Consider the following 19,395-nt stretch of genomic DNA (forward strand, 5'->3'; position numbering starts at 1 on the left):
CAGACAAACCCCCCCCCCATCCAATCTCATGCTCACGTGGGCAGAAACACACAACGCTGAGCTAGCGGCATCGTCGACACGCAGACAAGGAAACAATCTGTGTGTGTACATCTGAAAGTGCTGGGTAAGACAAGGCTCTCCCTGAGCCTGTTAGCAGTACAAATAGCTCCTACTGTCCAATATCTTGACAGCAGAGAGACAAATAATCTAACAGTGAAAATACTCAAGAATACAGAATTTGGGTCACTGATGGAATGAATAGCTGTGAATTCATAAGAGAGGACCATGCTAGCATGTTCTTGTCAATGTTTTTGTAAGATAAGCCATTCCTCTGTGTGTGTATCCGTCTACTTGCAGGTACTGAAGGGGCAGCAGAGGGAAGAGCTTGTAGGAGTGTGTCACACAAGTTTAATTGAATTTCGGGGGTTGTGTGTGCAGCGCACGTGCACAAACAGAGGATTGCTCAAGCAGTATTCCTGCCACGTCCCCCAACCCCCCGGAACTCCTGCTCCAACAGCCCATTTCACGATTGGGTCCCATCTGACGTCACAGCTCGTGTGGCGTGCCAGAGCCAGCTATACTCTGCCAAGACATCCCAGAAACTTCATCAATGATGCCTCTTCCGCCAGATCAGTGGGGAATTATACGGAGGGCTCATGACGTGACTGGGTGTGCATGTGGCGTCTGTGTTCGTATGCCTGTGTGTGTCTCTCTCTCTCTCTGTGTGAGAGAGAGGACCTCAGACTAATAATAGACTCCAACTCTGAATAATGTACGTCCGTGTTAAATCACAAATTCATCCGACCCGGGACATTTTGTACACACACTGCTCCAACAGTCTGCGATGTACTGTATGCATTAATAAAATGTGACTCTTTCAACTGGGCGTCTGTAAAAAAAAAAAAGACACTTTAATGTGAATGAAGCTGTAGAACCAGGCCAGTATCTTGTGTTATATACTCAGGACCCCCAGGCCCGGGACCCAAGCTGGTACCCATAATTCAGTCCAGGTTTCATTCGTTTGGAGACAAAACTGTGTACAAGAGGGGAAAAGAGACTGAACTATCTGCACCATTAAGTTTATTTGCACCCCCAACAGCACCCCTCATTTCTCCCAACCAACATAATCCACAAATACTTTGAACAACCTCTCTCTCATCGAGTACAACCACGCACGCCCACAAACGCACGCACGCACTCACAAACCCCAGACCAGGTCTGATGATTCAGAGCCAGCTCTATAAAAGACAGTTTTATATTCTGCTGGTATCAAGAGCTCCAAAGGCACACAATGAGAAGGGTAGGGAAAATAGGCAGGAGGGAAATTGATTGCAAGATAATCACCCAAGGGAAACGTAAGTGTGTGTGTGTGTGTTGATGCGTGTACGCATGGCGCATGCAAGAGAGAGAAAAGTGAGAGCAGTGTGTGCGACTGGCTGAAACAAAGAAAGAAAGATGGATAGCAGGGAAGAAGAGATGGACAGCCAGAGCCAGCATAGACAAGAGGTGTCTGTACAAATTCTGTATATAAATATAGTATGCACCTGTGTGTGTGTGTGTGTGTGTGTGTGTGTGTGTGTGTGTGTGTGTGTGTGTGTGTGTGTGTGTGTGTGTGTGTGTGTGTGTATCCTGTTGGTAGCCAGAGTGACCGGCTACATGCAGGCTATGGATGGGGAGTCAAAGCTGAACTGGAGGAGCTGTTGTTCCTTCCCCCCACATATGCCCCGGGAGCCTGCCTGAAACCTAATCATATAGATTAACCTTCCCTTTTAGTATATCGTCCCTTTCTCTCCGTCTTCTATACCTCATCATAGTTACCCTGCAGTTCTGTTTCTTCCAATTAATTCCTCGCCACGCCTGGCTCTTCCTGTAGAGATGGATCCCTTTCTTTCCTCTCCCTCACCCTCTTCATTTTCATCTCTCTCTCCATCAGTCCGTCTCTTCCCTCTCTCAATGTACAAATCTCTGCAGACTACGCCCCCCCATCACCACCCACTCCTCTTCCCTCCCTCCCTCTCTCTCTATACATTTCTGGAGGCGGAGTGAGTAAGTTGACTGATCGCTATCCCTTCTGTGCTATCTGCGTCGCCATGGCCTGTGTCAAGGACGGGCGGAAATCAAAAGATGGGGGTGGGGGGCCCTCCATCCACAAGATATCATGCACCTGAGAATTAATAAACAGGAAAATGTATTATCCGCCCGTGACCCCCTGGTACCATCCTCAGCGGGGCGCGGCAGGCTTTGTCGGCGAACGCATTGAGTCACGTGTTAGGGGGTGATTATTATTCTGTATCCGGAACAGAAGCGTCTGAGCATGCGGAATACAATTCGACAACATGAATGGAAGAGGCTCAGAAGCTATGATATCGAAGACATGGAGGACTTCAGCTTTAGTATGTTGTAATGAAAGGGGGGAGGCTCAATGCGAATCAGGGTTCTGCTCACCTCTTTGAAGCATGGTGAGGGATTCCGCATCTGTTCCAGCATGGCCCACTTGACGGTGGCCTGCCGGATGTTGCCGTCGTACTCTCGGGAGCTCTGGGTGCCGCTGGGGGTGCCGCGCGAGCGCTCGTAGCCCGGCTCGTTGAAATAGGGCTCAGCCACCAGGATCAGAGACTGCACGGACACCAGCACCTGGAGACAGACAAACGGGTGGGAAAGGTCATTTAATCCTGTGTTGTGTTGAGGAAACTGCGCCTGCAGAGCAGCATTTGGAAGTTTTCAAAATTGTCGATTCATTGTCAATGGCATTGTAATGTTTGTGTAGGACAAAGTTTGTGCACACACACCAAAGCCCCTCAATTTTATTTTGTAAATGTAATAAAATAATGCAACCTTATTTTGGGCTTGTTATAGACAAAAAACATTTTTTTAAATGCGATCTACAAATGTGTGTTGAGCTTGTATATCTGCCATTTTCACAATTCTTCCATGATATGTAAGCTAAGTGGTTAATCAATTAGTTGATATATACAATCGTTGCAGCCCCGAAAGTGAGGAGTGAGGGAGTAGGGGAAGAGAACAGTGGGGTTTGTGTGTGTGTCTGTGGTTGGGGGGTGGGGCAAAGCACTGCAAGGCATACAAAAATGAGCTTGGCAGTGCCGAGCACTTCAGGCAGCATCAGACAAAAGCTATAGGAATGTTCTGGCACAGTAAAACATATCCTTCAATATATCTTTATTAACGGCCCAATTAATGCCTCAGACCGTCTCAAGGAGACCAGAGACTGGTCTCTCTGTCTGGGTCACTTCATCCACCACCACCACCCCCACCCTGCCTCTGCATCCATCTAACACCACCACCCACACCCTGCCTCTGCATCCATCTACCACCACCGCACCACCCACACCCTGCCTCTGCATCCATCTACCACCACCGCACCACCCACACCCTGCCTCTACATCCATCTACCACCACCCCCACCCTGCCTCTGCATCCATCTACCACCACCACCCCCACCCTGCCTCTGCATCCATCTACCACCCACACCCTGCCTCTACATCCATCTACCACCACCCCCACCCTGCCTCTGCATCCATCTACCACCACCACCCCCACCCTGCCTCTGCATCCATCTACCACCACCACCCACACCCTGCTTCTACATCCATCTACCACCACCACCCACACCCTGCCTCTGCATCCATCTACCACCACCACCCACACCCAGGGCTCGACAGTGCGACTAGGTACTCGCATTTGCGAGTTAAAATATCACCGTGCGAGTTGTCAAATTCACTTTGTAGCACCCGTGCGACTACAGAATTTGACCGTTCAATCGTGATAAAGACGAGGCTCTACAGCAAGTGCACAGTCTATAGTCGCGGTTCTATACCTATATTTATATAGTACGGCGGTGTCGTTCGCCAAAAAGAGCAGATCTACAAGCTAACAACGTGTCGAGACTCAATGCGGCGTTCATTTGAAGATCTGTCCCTTTTGCTCCCACCGCCCCGCCCCTCCATGTGTTGCTGCTCAGTACTTCTCTTCCCTGTCAGCAGCGGAGCGAACGCAGCAGGATAGCATGATAGCACAGAAGGAGTTGCTAGGACCCCGACACGTTGAATACTAAAGTTATTTGGAAAGTTTAATGTTCAAACATCACTCGATAACTTTTAACCAAACGTGGGTGAAACAGCGTGCGGCCGTGCACGCAAAGAGTGCACGTGTGCACGGATTCTACCAAAACAACCATCGCTCAGCACCTCGCTTACAAAATCGTGTGCGCAGCGCAAATGATAATACGAATGACCGACTTGGCTGGGTACATATTAGTCAGTAGCCTGCATAACGAGCGACGGAAAAAAGGCAAAGATCCCCCCACCACCTCCTTCCACCACGCCGAGGTGTATAGCCTATGTACGATGGTCTGAACTGAAGCAGTCAAAGCCAAGGAGAATGTTACAATACTAATAGTACCATCGAGTAGCCTGCGGCGCCCTGCACCGAATCTCACACGATAGAACAGCAGGATAAAAACGGATAGAAAGTCTGTCTGTCTGTCCATCCATACATGAGCAACATAAAATGAATTGATTATCCATCTATCTATCCATCTATCCCTCTATCTATTTGCATAAAAAACTAATTGATTATATAGATTATATAAAAACAAACAAATCCAGATGAATATCAATATTCTGATCATTTCTGAAAGATATTGTGATAATAATATTTTTTCATATTGCCCGCCCCCTACCTCATATCACTGTATTAAAGAAAAATCACACCTGTGTGAAGTGAGGGGCGCTCTTATCATCATACATCATCATGAATCATCTCATATTGGCCAATCAGAATGCCTGTTGCCTGTGATTGGTTAGCTGATTTGCTCATTTACATATGACATACATTGTCCTTTCAATGTCAATGGCAGATATTGAGACGTGTGGGGACAAAAGCTGTCTATAGGAGGGGCTAGCGCCTCAAAAACACATTATTTGATAACTTTTCATCGTGCTCCTAAAATAATTTGTGTGCTACTAGATTTTTCAACTTAGTCGCACACGTGCTACTTGGAAAAATGCTAAGCGTCGAGCCCTGCCCACACCCTGCCTCTGCATCCATCTACCACCACCACCCCCACCCTGCCTCTACATCCATCTACCACCACCACCCACACCCTGCCTCTGCATCCATCTACCACCACCACCCTGCCTCTACATCCATCTACCACCACCACCCACACCCTGCCTCTGCATCCATCTACCACCACCACCCACACCCTGCCTCTGCATCCATCTACCACCACCACCCACACCCTGCCTCTGCATCCATCTACCACCACCACCACCCACACCCTGCCTCTGCATCCATCTACCACCACCACCCACACCCTGCCTCTACATCCATCTACCACCACCACCCACACCCTGCCTCTGCATCCATCTACCACCACCACCCACACCCTGCCTCTGCATCCATCTACCACCACCACCACCACCCACACCCTGCATCCATCTACCACCACCACCCACACCCTGTCTCTGCATCCATCTACCACCACCACCCCCACCCTGCCTCTGCATCCATCTACCACCACCACCACCCACACCCTGCCTCTGCATCCATCTACCACCACCACCCTGCCTCTACATCCATCTACCACCACCACCCTGCCTCTACATCCATCTACCACCACCACCACCCACACCCTGCCTCTGCATCCATCTACCACCACCACCACCCACACCCTGCCTCTACATCCATCTACCACCACCACCCTGCCTCTACATCCATCTACCACCACCACCCACACCCTGCCTCTGCATCCATCTACCACCACCACCCACACCCTGCCTCTGCATCCATCTACCACCACCACCCACACCCTGCCTCTGCCTCCATCTACCACCACCACCCACACCCTGCCTCTGCATCCATCTACCACCACCACCCACACCCTGCCTCTGCATCCATCTACCACCACCACCCACACCCTGCCTCTACATCCATCTACCACCACCACCCACACCCTGCCTCTGCATCCATCTACCACCACCACCCACACCCTGCCTCTGCATCCATCTACCACCACCACCCACACCCTGCCTCTACATCCATCTACCACCACCACCACCCACACCCTGCCTCTACATCCATCTACCACCACCACCACCCACACCCTGCCTCTACATCCATCCACCACCACCACCACCCACACCCTGCCTCTACATCCATCCACCACCACCACCCACACCCTGCCTCTACATCCATCTACCACCACCACCCACACCCTGCCTCTGCATCCATCCACCACCACCACCACCCACACCCTGCCTCTACATCCATCTACCACCACCACCCACACCCTGCCTCTACATCCATCCACCACCACCACCACCCACACCCTGCCTCTGCATCCATCTACCACCACCACCCACACCCTGCCTCTACATCCATCCACCACCACCACCCACACCCTGCCTCTGCATCCATCTACCACCACCACCACCCACACCCTGCCTCTACATCCATCCACCACCACCACCCACACCCTGCCTCTACATCCATCTACCACCACCACCCACACCCTGCCTCTGCATCCATCTACCACCACCACCCACACCCTGCCTCTGCATCCATCTACCACCACCACCACCCACACCCTGCCTCTACATCCATCTACCACCACCACCCACACCCTGCCTCTGCATCCATCTACCACCACCACCCACACCCTGCCTCTGCATCCATCTACCACCACCACCCACACCCTGCCTCTACATCCATCTACCACCACCACCACCCACACCCTGCCTCTACATCCATCTACCACCACCACCCACACCCTGCCTCTACATCCATCCACCACCACCACCACCCACACCCTGCCTCTGCATCCATCTACCACCACCACCCACACCCTGCCTCTACATCCATCCACCACCACCACCACCACCCACACCCTGCCTCTGCATCCATCTACCACCACCCCCAACCCCACCTCTACATTCCTAATGAGGGTAAAGACAGCTTGGAGACCTGCCTACCCATTCAATGCCAAAGCAACACTGGGACAGTCTTGCCCTTGAAGACACTCAAGCAGTTTGACACCAATGACCTACAACTGTTGCAGCCCCCCTAAGCCCCCCTCAAAGTGGGTTGCCAGATCTCACAGGCACAGCCAATATCCCCCTCTCTGTGGATCGTGACTTAATTCAAATTCCGCCCCCGCTGCCTGTTTCTCTCCAACTGAACACCCCCACCCCCCCCTCTTGCCATTATCGATCCAGCCGACACTAACTAGAATGATAATCAATGCAGACATCTCTATGAACTCCCCAACCCTGCAAATGAGGGAATTATTTAAATAAAGATAAATAAAAAAGCGAAAAGAAAAAGCAGAGGGCCATTTCCAAGGGCTTTGGCTCACTTGGCGCCAGATCAATATACATGGAAAATGCCTGTTTGTGTCTGCAAAATGACAACACGTAAGATGGAGTGTAAGTGACTAAGAGCACGCCGTGCCAGTGGGTGGGGGAAGCTTCGTAGGTTGGGTTAGGGGTGGGGGAAGCTTCATAGGTTGGGTTAGGGGTGGGGGAAGCTTCATAGGTTGGGTTAGGGGTGGGGGAAGCTTCATAGGTTGGGTTAGGGGTGGGGGAAGCTTCGTAGGTTGGGTTAGGGGTGGGGGAAGCTTGCGTGCTTGCACCCCCACTCAACCTCCTCCCCTGTCTGTCAGCGTGCCTCGGAGACACCTCTCGCCAGACTCCTTGCCCGCCAGCTCACACCTGTATTAGCGCTGATTTATGTGCAATTCCGTGCCGCCTGTTGTACACCGAAAACGGCAGATCTACAAGCTAGACAACACGTTGCAGTCGTCGTAACAGATAAGGCGTAAATGAGCAGCGCAGAGAAGAGACTCATCATGCTGCTATTCTTACGCGGTGCCCCAATTGAAAACAATTCAAAGCATTTTGCTGGCTGTGCTCAGAAAAAACAAACAAAAAAACAAATAAAAAAAAACCTTGGACAAACAGCCTAAAAAAACGAGGGGGCCTAGGATAGAGCCCTGGGGGACCATGGTCAACTTATTATATCAAGATGCATGTATACTGCCACCAAGCCACATTACTAGCTCAACCGCAACGACGATACTTCACGAGAACTGTCAAAACACTGAACCCATTAATAAAAGGGCCCTGAGCAACGCTGAGGACGTGTGTGCACTCCTTTTTCTCACCTGTAGAAAGCTTGAGGTCTGTGGGTTCCATTTCTCTTCTGGTCTCCCATGCCAAGTGTTGAGGATACTTAAACATACCTGGATGAGACAAAACAAACGTGAAAATGAAGCACGTAAACCAATGCACTTTACTTGTCAGAGGAGATTAACCCATTCTGGACGGGAACCCCTTTTGGTGTTTTAACTAAGCATTATGTTACAGTTTAGCTATTGAAAAATAGCAGATCTACAAGCTCGTGGCGCGCTACGAGCTTGTAGGTCTGCTATTTTTGAAAAATCATGAAAATGCGGCACAAATCTTTGGATATATATTCTTTCAGAGCGAACATTTTTTTTTATTTCGACGTCAGGCAAAAATGGGTTAAAACGTCAACGAAAAAGAAGGATGACCAGTGCCAGGTAAACATCCTCAGGCAAGACGCCGCTCGCAATCCATCTAACCTTCCCTCCCCTTCCTCCGTCCGTCCGTCCATCCATCCATCTACCCAACCTTTAGTCATGGGCCTAAGGACCGCAGGGTCTGGCCGCTGGCGGTGCCTTTGATGGGCCCAGCCTAGAGTAATTCTTATAGCAGCTGTCTGGGTCCATTATGAAAATAGATGTGGTCTGTCAGAGGCTGCTTAATGAGCAGCAGCAGATGTGACAGGCTCCAGCACCTTTACTGAAACTCACCAAAGGAAGATAGTCAGGGCCAGAGGGGAAGAGCTATACATACTAGAAAAACATGTCTTAGGGATGAGCTTTGAAAGACGCCCACGTCATGTCCAAGTGTCAAGTGTGGAATCAGAACTTGAGCAGTCTGGATACGGTGCATGGGGTTCATTTTACACTTCAACGTGACAATCTGCCACGACTGAAAATATAATTTGTTTTTGTGGAGTCTTGGATCAAAAGGTAGATTCTGGACAACCAATTATTTCCAGGCGGCTTTTTTTAGCCTGCTTATCTCGCTATCATAGTAGTGGTTGGAATCAAACAACATGCGGTTTCAATCACTCTCCAGTCTCCAGGTGCTGTCAATCCACCAAAACTAATTTGATTAGTATGTATACAGGTAGCTCTTCCCCTCTGGCCCTACTAAATCATGTGTCGCATGATGGTCTTAACGCTGTTTCATAGTAAGCTAAACTGAATATTTAGTTTTTCTTGGCATGACTGGCATCAGTGAACAGGTAATTGGCCTTTACAAAGCCACACTGGTAAATCCTACACTTGAGGAATCTTAAACAAAAGACAAGATCCAAGCGTTTGTACTAACTTTGCCATCATTGTAGAGGTTAGGGTTGAAGCGCACACTGTGCCCCCCTGTGGTCTCCAGGTTGACCAGTGGAGGGGAGTTGGGATAATCCTGGGGGAAGTACACGTCAAACTCGAAGCAGCCATTGGCGTACGGAGTGTCAGCCGGGCCTGTGATGAGAACCTACCAAACACAAACAAGTGAGAGAAGTGGGGGTTTATTAACACGAGGCCTGCCAGGAACATAGACACGTAGAATAGCGTAGCGTGCCACACCCGGAAAAGCCGTTTTAACAGCGATGTATTTTTTAATACGATCGTATCGAAAGCTACCATTCGTTAGCTCTGTTATGCTTCTGAGCCAATGGCCAATTTGGAAGATGCGCGCGCATCCACTTACATTGCCTGCTGTTTTCAGACGGCTGTATCTCACAGAAGCGACATTGGAGGGGTCGCTTTGTCCCAGACAAGCGTTTTCAACGGCCTGTAGCAGGCGCTGTGATACTCGCGGTCCACTTTTTCCACCACCGACCGAGAGAACAAGCACCAGCTTCGTCAACACACACGGAATGGTTTCATAGTAAAATGCGATTACGGATGTTTGGCTCTTCAAAGTAAGTGTCACGCGCGATAAAACCCTGGCAGGACACAGCGGAGGGATTGAATAATGGTAGCGGTCAAACGGTTAATCACTCACTCTGACGGAGGTTTAATTGAACAAGGGGCCCCACCCCTTGTTCAATTAAACCTTGCTGATAATGGTAAATCTGGGTAGAGAAAAGGGGGTGAACAACAAAACATTTATAGAGAGCCAGTGACAACACCTCTTAGCGCTTTACTACAGCCACAACAATGTAATTAACTATCAAGGTAAAGAATGAAATTAGTAGTGAACAAGAGACTGTTTTTTTTAAGCTTTACCCTTGTGGTTTTTGTCACGGAAACCCAATTAATTTCTTCACTAAATGAGATTAGCTCATTAATCAAAGAAACAATGGCCCGAAAACTAAACAAACATTACATAGAGATGTAATGAAAAGTGCACACATCTCTAAAACAGTACTTGTGTCTATGCAGCTGGGGAGAACAGGAAAGTAGGTTTAATGGCCCCATTTCAAGCACTTCACCCCTCTACTGGCTTTATTTACATGATGATTTTACTTTTCTTTCATTCAAATTTAAGCACCACAATTTATTGTCCGATTTTCATGCTTTCTCGTTTCCAGGCTTAATAGGGTAATTATTGTATAAATTATACGGCTTGAAACTGTATTATGTGTTGTGATTAGGCTTTAATTCATCTGAAATGGATATAGTCTACCTGGAACTCCAACCTTCATGAATATAAATGGTAAATGGTGCATTTATATAGCGCCTTTATCCAAGGCGCTTTACATAGATTGTGCATTACATTCACCCATTCATACACCGATTGCGGCGGAAGCCATGCAAGGTAACCAACCAGCACATCGGGAGCAATTAGGGGTTCAGTGTCTTGCCCAAGGACACTTCGACATGTAGACAGGAGGAGCCGGGATTCGAACCGCCGACCCATGGATCATTGGACGACCTGCTCTACCTCCTGAGCCACAGTCGCCCCTGGGTATAATATAATTTGATAGTCGCTTTTTAAAATAACTCACTATTTTAATTTGGGTTTATTTACACCATCTGTCTCAGTGGCTACTGTTGGATCAATTGACATGTTGAAACGGTGTCCATTTTGCTCTCACGTCATACTGGGTACAGTGGCGTTAAAGTGAGCAGTAAGTGTGAACATGATCAATGCAGGAGGAACGCTTTACATCACGAGGATTGTCCCCAACACTCCTGTTCAGTCACTTATTATGTGCAGATGAGAGAATAAGAGGGAATGAGAATGAGAGGGTAATTATCCAGTCACAGGTATTCAGGCTCAAAGGCTGTGTGTACTACTGGGGAGAGGGGGGGCTGTGATTTTGAAAATGTACGCGCGCGCACACGCACACACACACACACACACACACACACACACACACACAGTATAATGGGAGAATGCCAAAGTCTGGCATTCTTGCATCAACAAACAAGGCGTCTTAAAATGTGAATGAAAATGTTAAGGCTAGCTCCTAAAGCGGTTGCTCCCGTTTGGGATAGGAGAGGAGAGGCTGCTGCCAGGTTGAATGCACCGAGCCAAGCTGAACGGAGAGAGAAAGAGAGCTAAAGAGGCAGGCGGAAGAGAGAGAGAGACAGATAAAGAGGCAGGCTGGAGAGAGAAAGAGAGCTAAGGAGGCAGGCAGGAGAGAAAGGAAGCTGAAGAGGCAGGCTGAAGTGAGGAAGAAAGCTAAACAGGCAGGAATAAATGCTCTTAGAGCGGCGCAATTTAGCTGAATAAATAAGATAAATAACAGCCACCAGAATCTTTTTATGAGGCGCGATAAGAGATAAATGTAGTGGTGAGTACAGGACACATCCTAGGGGTATGTATGGAAGCATGTGTTGCTGGCCATGCCTGCATGCATCTCTAAGAGAGAAAACAATTGCCCTGACCCATGTCTAAACCGGCACGTCGAGCGTGAGCAGCATTGTCTGCATATAATGCGGAGACAACCCAGCAACTATACTCACAAGATTGCTTTAGGGCGCCCAGTGTCGCTCATGCATTAAGTCTATTTTGACGTGAACATCCAGACACAACACTCTAGTGCACTTTCCCATGAAGTGGAGTAAATGTGTAGTGGATGCTCTTCAGAGATGGGATGGAATTACAATTACACCACCGAGAAGGCTGGATGAACATAGTTGAGGTTTCAAGTGCAATTTGACAGGACGACGGGAGCACTTTAGACGGAGACAGAAATGACCCTTAACAGTTCATGAGATGTCCACTTCCTCCAGTGAAGACAGTGGTCTTCTCTGAACTGCAACGCTTGTTGTGTACTGTATATGACCATGTGTTCTTTCGTAGAAACAGGCCGAAACAGATGAGGATTTTGACATTTAACGAAGGAGACTGTGCCATTCATCAAATCACAGGGTGAGGGCCATTTATTAAATGTCACTGGGGGAATGAGTAAGGCCTGTCAAAGACAAGCATTTGGGAATGCATGGCGGAATGCCAAATCGTTCTTCGGTGCAAACACCACATGCTGAAACAAAGTATGTAGAGCCTATGTAACAATGCAAACTTTCATACAGCTACAGTATACAGACCAATCATTTTGATACAAACACAGACTGTGAGCACACAGGTTGTGTTCCAACACAGTAATTTTCTAAAGGCTTTTCTACCTTTATTGATAGATACAAGTGAAGAATGACAGGAAAGAGTGAGAGAGATGGGGAGAGACATGCAGCAAAGGTCGTCATGAACGCGACTCGAACACGCAACGCGCTGTGAGGCCAGATCCTATATGTGACATGTGCCTGGACCACTAGGCCAGCGGGCGCCCAACCCAGTCATTTTGAGGAACACACGTTTTGATTAGCTCAAGCTGTCTGGACACACCTCAGGCTCATGAGGCGCGAACGAGTTAGCCACTGACTAGTTAAGTGCCTGCGTGAGCTGATGGCCTCGCACATCAATATGCTCCCTTTGTGCATCTACTGTATGTCAATTACAGTGGTTGGGGGTGGGAGACAACTGGTTTAGGAATTACTTGCACACAAATTAAACCAAAGGAGTGTATATTTAAAGAAAGAGAGGGAACACTACACATACTAAGCCTTCTTTCTCCGCACTGGTTTGATGGAATGCATTTTTTGAGTGGTTGTGTCATTTTGCAACCTGCCTGCATAACGTCAATGTGATGCGCCTGTACAGTATATATTGCATATATACGGTAGTTATCTGGGAAGATGCTCTTTATACTGCCCTATAGTATAGGGCAATATAGTATGGCCTAATTCACTACACCCGGTAACTGCCACAGCACAACGAAACCTAGCTGAATGTTACTATGTATTCGATTAGCGATAGCCCCTCCTATGTCCAGCTTTTGGTGTGTGTAACCCACATATTGTCCTAAGTCTCCTAACACAAACATTAAATGCCATTGACAATGAATGGACAATTTTGAGTGTTTGTGTAAACAGTAACAAACATTGCGTAACACAAATATTGAAGACGAAGGTGAGGACGCAAATTCTGATTAGCCAGAATGAGATGTATGATGATGTACGATGATAAGAGCGCCCTTCTATAGATCTTGTTTACTAATCTAACCTATTGTTCTAAATGTTATTGTATCAAAGGTAGAGGCCGTTGGGTTCTTGCCTCATTCCATTTTTATATTTTGTGTTTACTTGTAAAAAAATAAAGCGTGAATCATAATAGTGTTGCCAGAGCAGGTGTAAAACGAATGTACTGGCCACATAAAGGGATGACATGATGGTACGGTCCCTCATGAATCACATGCAATGGGGGTTATGATCCATATAAGATTCAAGATGCTCATAAAATGCACAGACAGAGCTGTATGATACGACATGTATGGTTTTGACCACGAGTGTGGGTAAGAAGCATTTAATGAGAGATCGCCACATGGATTGGGCCAGTTAAGGTATATTCAGTGATTTCACTTAACTCAAATGTTTTTTTGTTTTGTTGTGTTAATCCTCGCTACTATAGAGTGTGCTGACCATATAAGGAGTTCCTCTTGAGAGACAAAGGGAGGAGCACACACCATTGTTGTGGAGGTGCCCACCATGGTGAAGAGATCAAGTTTTAAAGGCGAAGCACGTTCAGTGTGAATGTATTAATAGAAACCAACGTTCTTTTTTAGACACTTGGTTTTTTGTTGTGGTCATCTTGGCCAGGTTTCCCTTGTACAAGCCTATTTTGCTTTTTATATCTTTGGGACTTTCTTGGACTTTCTTGAAAGGTTAAATAAAAATTCTAAAGCAGAAAAATGTGCTCAGTAGAGATCTCCGCCAATACAAGGAGACAGCTTGTCCAGAAAGTGTTGCGGTGCCATTCACAATGTCACATCCCCTTTTGGTAAAAGGTTAAATTATATATTTGCTGACAAAATATTGTTGGTGCGCCGTCAACGGGTCTGGCATAATTAATGTTACAAAACAGCTGGCCGACTTTCCTCTTAATTCTGAGCTAATCTGTGTTCTGTTGATAAGACTAGTGGACATTGAGTAATTATTTTGGAAATGAATCTATTACAATTCGATGTGAACACATTTATCTTGTCAATGACAACTACAAATTAATAATGATCTTTCCTGCTCAGCTACACTTCTCCAACAATGCAATTACCAAGTCGGCCAAATTTACACCAACACAGCAAGAGAGATGAGTGAAGCTCTAATGTTAGTTAAATATTGATTTATGGAGGCAATAGGGTAGGTAAGGGGGACTAAACATTTTATCGACACCACTGGGAAATCAAATGACATGGCAGCTTTCTGTCCAGTCACTTGATGGGCCATTTTCAGAGGAAAATACAAAATGCCTGCACATGGCTGGCAGTGAGAAGGATACATTTACAGTTGTTGGTTGAGTAAATGGTATACCGTGAATGACTGTCATACTTTGAAATGGGGTGTCTGTCAGTCAGTCAGTCACCCGAACGACTGTAGGCTGGCCCCTAGGCTAAAATAAAACCTACCCACTAAAACCCACTAACCCACTAAAACCATCAGTTACTGCATTCTGCAAGCTAAGTTAGGTCAAGGGGTGCAGTGGCTCAGGAGGTGGAGCGGCCTCGTTCGATCACCGGCTCGCCCTGGGCTAGTGTCGAAGTGTGCAAGATACTGAACCCCGACTGCTCCCAATGAGCAGGTTTCCTCAACTGTCGTGAGTATGTGTGTGAATGGGTGAATGCAATGCACATGAATAAATGCACCAATTACCTACCATTACCATTCACTAAGCAGCACCAGGGCATGCGGTTTGAATCGAGGAAAACACTTTGTTCTCTTAACTTCAGAAGCAATACAGAAAGGTTTGCTCTGATCCATGCCTGATGAAGACAGACTGACTCACTCTCACTCAGAATGGGAATGAAATAAAAGCCGTACCTTCATAATGTCCAACCTTTCCTCGTCACATCGGACAAACACACTGGAGGAGGAGGAGAGAGGCAGAGAGGTGGAGAGAGTGACGGCTTCCTGTGCCAGGCGGCGGGCACGAGCAGCACTGTTGGCATCGCTGGCGTTCTTCACCTGAGACATGTAATGGTAGTTGACCTTGAAGACCAGCTTCCCATCCTCGTCCTCAGAGACCATCTCAAAGGTGTCTGCCAAGTAGAAGGAGACCAGGGTGATTCACTGCCATGTCCTGCTGTTCCCGTACGCCTTTATAGTAAAGCTGTAGTTTCAACTGGAATATACTCATGGCCCCGGTAGGGATGGAGCTCGATAACCGATACCCGATAAAATCGGGTATCGGTATGGCCCAAAACGGGACAAGCTTATTGAGTACCCGTTATCAATACGTTTTGGGCTTATCAAGCCTGTTCATAGCGGCCCATGACGTCATGTTCAAACAATCATGGCAAGAGGCGATCAAGAAATAAATGTAATCATCCATGCTGGCACAAACATGTCGATCTAAAAGTGTATTCATACCTACCAACCAGCGCTATAAATAACACTTTGAATTTTAACAGTTTCTTTAATATTATTTTATTGGTAAAAAGGTCAATTGTCTGTTAGAAATGTACTGTATTTGAAGGCCCTAGTAAAAGATACTGGTTCTTTTCAGAATGTATTGTCTCCTGTCTTTCCACAAAATAGAAAATGCTCGATAGTGGGCTCGATAAGAACCCGGCTCGATACGCCTTATTGATAAGGTGATCGTTATCAATAAAAATTAACGAGCTCCATCCCTCATGGGCCTCTGTGGGCGTGACAGAGGAGTGACGCACCAATATTTAGATCCCGATATTAGGGTTGGGATATACTGTAGTTTGGTCTAATATCGTGCTCACTTCACATGGGTTGAACAATCAAATAGTCGTATATCTCTGTCTGTCTGCATTTGTTCAACTTTGTGTTCTCCTCAGACTGGAGCAAACTGGTTTACAGTTGTGTCACTTGCAATTACGTTACACATCAGGCAACTTGTAGAATCAATTGCGTCACAACAAAAGTCCTCAATCACTGTGCCATTGGATTGGAAGTGATTGGACAGTGTCTAGGACTCCCGTCTAGTCTTCCTGCTTCTCTTTCGAGTGGCAGGAAGGCTTATGGTATCACATGACAGGGGATGGTGCAGAGAGAACGGCAGAGAGGGGGAAGAACAAAGAGACGCGAGGTGGGGATTGAGCGGGTGACTTCATTGCTTCAGGCTGTGTGCGCACTGAGGAGGAACTGCCTGACATTCAGCCTTAAATGAGCACAGGCACCCGTGTCAACGCCATGTCGAAATATGTCTAGCCCTCTAACATCTAGCATATTTTGTAGGCATACAAGGTGGTTGTTTGTGTGCATGATATATTAACACGTATACAAACTATGATAGGCGTAAAACTCACCGAACTGGAGCTTCTTCATGGCAGCAACAAATTTCTCCTCTAGGGATCGTAGAATCGACGGGGGTTTGGGCCGGACTGACACCTTCCTTGAAGACTCTGCCAGCTTCCTCTCTGATGGGGGAGAGAGAAAGGAAAGGTTAAGAGAAAGAGAATATAACTGTACCGTGGAAACAAAATTACTTCAGTCTTGGTGAAAGTACTTCAGGCCAGTTACTGGCCACAAAAAAAATAAAAAGGAAAGAAAATTAGGATTTCCACACAGAACTCTACAGAGCTTAAGCGTAACCTATGTGCTGCTGTCATGCTTGGTGTTGGCTCCATTGATTAGTGGTAGTGTTCGGTCATGGTAGTCGCTCTGCCTGATGTGCCCAGTGGGCTCAGGCATTATGGTGAGCAGCAGGATTCTTAGGAGACTGGCTGAAGAGCGAGTGTCTGTCTACAATCAATATTTAACCCATTTAGACCTGAGATCAGATTATAAAAATGTCTTCTACATCCTGACAGTTTTCTGAAAAAGCTATGTTTCTATGTCAGTCATTCTTCGATTTTAAAAAAAATAGCAGACCTACAAGCTCGTAGCGCGCCACTCGGTGGCGCGCTATGAGCTTGTAGATCTGCTATTTTTCAATAGCTAAAGAATAACATAATGCTAACACACAAAGGGGTTCCCGCCCAAAATAGGTTAAGACTACTTGTGAGCAGGTATCAGACATCTGGGGCCTTACAATTTGGACACATGCATCTGAGTGAGCATCATCCGTCTACATAGCATGTTATGATGCCTGGTCAATATTGATCTGGCATCCTATAGTGTTAATGGTTTCAGTGTACGGATACTCTACTGTTAGATGGATGATAGGTCATTTGTTTACTTATGATATCAGATGACTATTTCTTTGCGTTTATTTTGTGTTGTTCTTGCTTATTGTAATGTAAGTCTGTCTGGATTACGAGCTTCTGCTAAATGCCTAAATTGTCAAATTAGTGTCAGATTTGTCAATCTAGAGAAAATGTAATTGTTGAGCCCTCAAGTTCATCATCCAGTGTTCATAAGCTTCATAAGAATTGAGTTGGTTTCAGGGTGACTACTATATAATTCCTATACCAACATTCCTCACTCTCACCAGTTGCATCATGTGGAATGCACTTTCTTTCACTGCGCAATCTTTCTTTCACAGCTCTGCTAATACTGTCCAATCAGGTAGAAGTTTTAGACACCTGTCATATCACCGCTCTTTCTCCATTTATAATTCCTTACATCGACCAATTAAACTGTCATTATTAGGGGAATCTAATACGGGATCCACTGCAAAACCGCCATTCCCTTAAAGTGCAACTCTTTATCGACAGTTGAAGTGTGTGCAAGACAAATGATAATGTTCTACGCCCACCAATTCTCTGTAGCGATAAAACATAGAGAGGGAGGGTTGATGGGACGGAGAGGAGACAAGTTAATGCATCAACATAATTAACTGTCTATATATAGCACATTTATGGCACTCAGGGCCTATGGCTCTCCATACTGATACCTAGGACATATGTACTTACCGTTAAATTACTGGTGCATTTAACTGGCCCTATTATAGTCTAAGCAAGCGGCACACATTTAGAAGGGGAAAAAAAGAAGTAGTAGTAGTGAAGGCCATCGATATTGTCATTTATGTTGCGTGTTCAGCTGCCATGTTGGCCCGGGGGCTATCGACGCTCCAGGCGAATGCTTCCCCTTCCTCACTCAATACTGTCCTGCTCCTGTCCAATTGCAGTTCTTTCCTCAGCCATTCCTTAAAGACTAAGTACTAATTAAACAATTAAGCATCTGTCCAGACTCCAGGCACCCCCACAATAGTGCTCGGCACGTCGGAGGACACAAGGCCCGTTATCACATGGATTTCTTTATGCAAAGTGACAAACACATTGATCTTCATCTGCATCGCCCTCCACCCCCAACCTCCTCCTTCCCGCCCAAGTCTCCACCTCAGCGATCACTTGGACAGCCATTGATATGTGCCGAGCACAGACGTCTTGGGGGGGTGGGGAGGTAATTAATAATGTGTTCTGTATGGCAACAAGGCATTGGGGGAGGTAAAGCGCTCCATCATATGTTGGAGGCATTATCGATGGCCTGTGCTTTCTTTAGGTGAATAACGGCTGCTGGGTGATTCTCCCTCTCTTGCTGGCTGACCAATATGGTGTGTTTTACGACCTAGGTGCCTCTTCTAAACTTGGCTCTTGAGGCAGCACTTGTAGGGGTCGTCTGTTTTCTCTATGTGGTCATGGGAGGATTTCAGGGAATATTGTAATAACCCCGCCCACCAGGGAGAGAAAACATTCTCCCCGTCCGCCATGTTTTCCTTTCGTGCACGGCATTAGAAACCGCATTAAAAACGTAAATTAAAAAAGTACTTCCTGCCAAGTATTGTTCTTTTTATTTGTTCATCCGTGTATAAAATAGAGATTTCTAAGCGAATCTCTTAGTTACACCAAGATTGGCGTTTATATTTAATGATG

At 46.8% G+C, this 19,395-nt stretch overlaps 1 protein-coding gene across 15 annotated transcripts in view; it reads right to left on the reverse strand.

Annotated features, from left to right (window-relative positions):
• birc6 (baculoviral IAP repeat containing 6) overlaps window positions 1-19,395 on the reverse strand; it is a 154,405-nt gene that overhangs the window by 11,704 nt on the left and 123,306 nt on the right. For all 15 annotated transcript variants that reach the window (XM_079512381.1, XM_079512387.1, XM_079512390.1 and 12 more), the window contains 5 exons: window positions 16,888-16,998; window positions 15,431-15,648; window positions 9,441-9,602; window positions 8,183-8,260; window positions 2,446-2,634 (listed from right to left, as the gene is read on the reverse strand). In XM_079512381.1, coding sequence (XP_079368507.1) covers window positions 2,446-2,634; window positions 8,183-8,260; window positions 9,441-9,602; window positions 15,431-15,648; window positions 16,888-16,998 — 758 coding nt within the window. The remainder of the gene's footprint in view (window positions 1-2,445; window positions 2,635-8,182; window positions 8,261-9,440; window positions 9,603-15,430; window positions 15,649-16,887; window positions 16,999-19,395) is intronic.

Source organism: Electrona antarctica (assembly GCF_951216825.1).
Source record: "Electrona antarctica genome assembly, chromosome: 10".
Classification (NCBI taxonomy): Eukaryota; Metazoa; Chordata; class Actinopteri; order Myctophiformes; family Myctophidae; genus Electrona; species Electrona antarctica.